The sequence below is a fragment of the Drosophila guanche genome, unplaced genomic scaffold (genome assembly GCF_900245975.1).
Source record: "Drosophila guanche unplaced genomic scaffold, DGUA_6, whole genome shotgun sequence".
Lineage (NCBI taxonomy): Eukaryota > Metazoa > Arthropoda > Insecta > Diptera > Drosophilidae > Drosophila > Drosophila guanche.
This window is the reverse complement of record NW_022995748.1, coordinates 4,376,132-4,380,959: the sequence shown is the minus strand read 5'-3', so window position 1 is coordinate 4,380,959 and position 4,828 is coordinate 4,376,132. Positions and strand designations below refer to the sequence as shown.

The following is a 4,828-nucleotide window of genomic DNA, read 5'->3' as shown; positions in this document are numbered from 1 at the left end:
GATCAAAATAGACTGAATGTTGTTTTAATATTTCTATTGCGAGCGATTCAAATCTCGATCTAGTAATTCAAATATTCGATGCTAAAATCATTTCAGTTCTTATAATTTATATTCATCCGATTATGCTCCTTGAACCTCAGTCACCCTTTCTCTACTAAATACTTATCGTTTCCAATCAATTTCCCATAATTTATGCCAAAGCATTTAAATATTCATGAGTGCTGCAATTGGAAATTATTTTCCACAGTGACAGGAAAGGAGTGGCGAGGGGACAGAAACTTTCTTCAGCTGTCGTGAATTAACCAAACAAGTCACGCCACTGGGTTTGGTGTTGGTCCCGATACTTTGTCCTGAAACGGGGACAGCTGGCTCTCTAATAGATTACCTTATCCGTTAATTGATTACAAATAAACACAAGCATAGAAAGAGTCGAAAGGAGAGGCAAGATAGCGACCTGAGCCTTATCCTTGCTACGTGCTCGAATTTGTCCTGCGTGCATTTTCATATTTGTTTAGGCGAGAGTCAGCTAACCGAAAAAAAAGGGGTGACCTGTGCGTGACCCTGACCCCAGGCCGCTCCAGGACCCCTGACCTCGCCATACCTGACCCACCCCAAGGCATTGTTTAACCAGGTGCCGTGGACTGGTACTTGGACCTGGACCGCCAGCGACACTCCGGAAAATCAACAAACTTAAAACTACATAAATCTTTATTAGCTTTTCCATCCAGTCCACAGGGAGCATACACGAGCTGGGTGCATGGAAAACCCCCAGACGAGTGGCAATCAATTAAACAATGTCACTTGCTTGCCACACTTGCAACATTGCATTTACATGACGCTGGAGGTCGAGGATGCACCAGGGGAGCTGGACTTTGGATGGTACTGAGGGGACTCCACTCGCTGACCAACTCCTAATGATGCTGATGGGCTGACACACTCTCCTAACCCCTTTATTCCTCTAGTCTCAGTGATGCTCGGTCCATGCACTGATAGGAACATTAACCCATTGAGATTCAAGTTAAAAGACTATGCATAGATAAGACGTTTATTTAAACGAGATCTTCCACACCATGCTCATTGCTTTTCTAGATGTTGCAAAACTTCATTCTCCCATAACGACAAACGATCAAAGTCGAACCTTAAACTTCGTCCTACCAACTCTGCTAAACGGCTTAAAAGTGTTTTAGAAACGGTTCCAGGTACCATGATTGATCTAACAATCAAATCTCTATGAAACTCTCCACAACGACATGAACCTTCCTGTATCACTTTTCTCATTCTTTTTGCCGTCTAAGCTCTTTGTTGGCTGATCAATGGGTTAACGCTGGCCAGGCAAGGCAAGGCAATCCATTAAGCTGTCTGCCGGCGAGGGGTATATGGGATGAGGCTGTGTTCTGTGCTGCGCCATGGCTTGGGCATTTTATAATTTATCAAAATGAAAATTGATGCCACACGAAGCAAATGCAACTGAAGTGGCCCGGCACACGCTTAACTCGCTGCTGTCTCCCACCGGTCCTGCCTTGCGTGCCGTGCCGCAACAGGAGCTGCAAGCTGGTGCTGCATGCCACACGAAATGCCATCGCAAATAGCGGAAATTCCTTGGCAAATATTTAGACCAACTTTTTTTAGTGACACGCGTTCAGGTTGAGGTCCAGCACAGGACAGCCCTAGCCCCGAAAGTGTGCACCAGCTTTAAAGCTTTCCTTATGCGCCGCCTTTGTCTTGTTCGTATTGTTTCCCTTGTTCGTCTTCTTTTGTTTTAGTACCCTGTGTACATGGGATTGGATAATCTATGGTATCACTTCACTGAGATCAGCATCAACCTTCAACATTTTTACTTTAATTTAGTAAATGCTGACTAAGTCTATGTACATATATCCTGTAATCTATTGGAGCAATGCACATGATGGGTATCCTTTGGCTGCAATGCTCAACTGCAGCACGTGTAGCCCTTCGATTCTCAGGGCATTCCTTTTTTTCTGGTTGTATTGTTGTTCTTTTCTGGACAGCCGGCATTTATGCCAGTTAAGTTGTTGGCCAGTTCGTGACTGCTGGCGGCCTTTATTTGCGCTTGCATTTTCATTTGTGCCTGTAAATAGCATTAAAAATAATTTTCCGGCTTAAAAACGCTCCACACGAACAGCAGAAAAGTTGGTGGAGCAGGAGCAGAGTGGCAGGAGAGCAGAAGGAGAAGCGCTGACAGCCGGACGGGCTTATGCACTTAATGAAATGTACACGGCAATTGTTACGGAGACGGAGAAAACGGAAGCGTAGCAGGAGACAGACCCGGAGCCGAAGCCGGAGCCGGAGATGGATGAGGGAGACCCAGATGGGGACAAAGATGCTGCGGCTTTTGCCATGTTCGAGTTTTGCGTTTGCGTTGTCTGGCCCATCAATTGGAGCCAACTTAAATTTCCTTTCGCCCATCGTTGCTGGCCAAATGGCAAGTTCGCATTAAAGGATTCCTTGGGTTAAGTGGGCTCCATGTTGTTTACCATTTTAAGTGTTTTTCGAGTTAAATGCATTTAAAAGCCTTGTCAAACGTATATGCAATTAATAAGCATCCAATTCGACATTCATTTTGCCATCATATTATACATATATAGGACTCGAATCCAAGGTTCTTGGGAAATATGCATCAGTGTTAATTCTATATTCATTTTGTTTATCCATTTCAACTGACTTTGTTATACTTTTCTTTTGCTTTTGTTGTCTTTAACCAAGGTCAATTTCCTACAGCAACATTTCTCAACTTTGTCAGTCAATTCAATTACACACGGGAGTGTGCTCGCAAATAAATCTAATTGAAATCTATTCAATGATAACATTACCCCTATAAATATTCATGACACTTTCCGCACATCGCTCTGCAATCCCTGGCCCTGGTCGGTGTTGTTCTTTCATTTTCAAATGAATTGGCCAAAGCTGAATAATAATAAAACCCGAAAATGCCTCGTACATTTTATGGATGCATTAAACGTTTTGCATAATTATTTGAAATGATTTTCTGGTGTAATATCCCAGGCACTACCGTAAATGCCGGCACTCTGATTCCAGGAATCCGAGATGGCAATCCGAGTAAATCAAAATGAATTTGCTTCAAAACAATGGCCGATTGCGATTGGCCGGAAGGAAAACTCCACTGGGCTTCAGCCTGCCAAAAGGAATTTTCAATTACAAAACAAAATGCCGAAATAAGTTATTAAGCAAACTTTGGCCAAGTGGCATCGTTAGTGTCGTCTCCCTGTATCTGCCTATCTATCTAATGGCTATCTGGCTAATGGTAATTACAGGCAGGTCAAGGCGTAATTAAATATTCTGCCAGCCAAATGAACTTGGACAGGAAGTGCCTGCCGGTGGGCGTAGAGGTTGTAGTCTAATCATATCAGCATCACAACAATTAGCCCTTCACAAGGTATTTCTCCTGCTTCTCATCGGCATAAGCCGCTTATTTGGGGGAGGTTCTGAGCAAAAGCAAGACTTTTCCATTGATGGGTTGAAAATGTTCTAGAAAGGGGAACATCTTTAATGTGTGGGAGTGGTACAGCAAATACTTTTCCATGAACTATTTGAGTCATCATTGACTTACGTTCAATATCCATGGTTCAACGCTGACTCTCAAAGCGCTAACAGCGCTGTAGACGGATGCGCTAACAGCACTGTAGGCAGGAGCGCTTCAGGCTGTTAGCGGACAGCGGCAACAGGCTGTTACGCTGGGCTGTTAACAGTGTTGCCGCCCCGCTAGCGCTGTTAGAATAATCAGAGAAAGCTGCAAACTGACGATGATGATTTATTTTTAAAAATAACAGAATAATTTAAACAAATCATGCGAACAGCCAAACAATGATTGAAATTCTTTCATTAGTGGCTTGGGGCCGCGTCCGTCTTCTCCTTTTGCGGCATAACAGCCGCGACGGAGGAACTTGGCACACGTACAGGCTTGCTATCCGAATATTCGTCGCGTCCGAAAATCGAGGGCATGCTGCGCATGTAGCCGAGTGAGGCCAGACGGAAGGCCTCCTGGGTGTCGACGGTGCGTGGGAGGTTGATCTCGGCCGACAGCCGCTGGTAGCAGGGGTGGCTGGGATCAAAGCCAGGCTCCGGCTCGATGATGTTCGAGTCTCCGCCGTCCTCGAAAGAGGACTGGTTATGTGACAGGGTATGCGAGCTGTGTTCATCCAGCAGGGCGTTGTCCGACTGGGGGCAGGTTTCAGGGAAGCAAGAACTCTTTTCGGACTCATAGCTCGGCTCTGAGATGCTCATGTCAGCGAACTCCTCGGCAATGAGGCGACGGGCCAGCGGCACCGATAGGTACTCCTTGCAGTAGTGCAGCTTGCGTCGACGCTCGAACTCCAGGCGCCTCACCTTCTCCTCCACGGACTCTGGGAAGTCTTCGTCATCTGACGAGTCATCAGAGTCCTGCTCCATGCCAAAGGAAGGCGTCTCCGACTGTGAGGTGATGCGCAGCTTCTCAATCAACTCAGCGGTGTCCAGCTCCTTTGGCAAGTCGTCCTCAAACACGAACGGGGTCTTCGGCTCATCAATGATCATGTGCCCGTAGTCCTTGCCCACCGGATGGAAGGTTTGCAGCACATTTAGCTCATCGAACTTGGCCGTCTTTTGGCCCGCTTGCTGCTGCCCCCCGCTGCTGCCAACCTTCAGGATGCCCTTCACATCATCAGAGTTTATTGGATCCATGAGAATGTGTTTATATCGCTTGTAAAAATAAATTGTGTAAATAAATTGTGAACTTTATCCAAAAGTTGGACGTGTGTGTTGTTGATATTCTCTACGAATGATATTTACGACAGACTGTTTTCTGTTCTGA

The 4,828-nt window shown here is 45.6% G+C and overlaps 1 protein-coding gene across 1 annotated transcript; it reads right to left on the bottom strand.

Moving 5' to 3' along the window:
- Nucleotides 1-3,846: 3,846 nt before the first annotated feature.
- Nucleotides 3,847-4,791, bottom strand: LOC117584169 (protein phosphatase inhibitor 2). Its single transcript, XM_034272934.1, has one exon. The coding sequence runs from the start codon at nucleotides 4,696-4,698 to the stop codon at nucleotides 3,862-3,864; it is 837 nt and encodes a 278-aa protein (XP_034128825.1). The 5' UTR covers nucleotides 4,699-4,791; the 3' UTR covers nucleotides 3,847-3,861.
- Nucleotides 4,792-4,828: the final 37 nt, after the last annotated feature.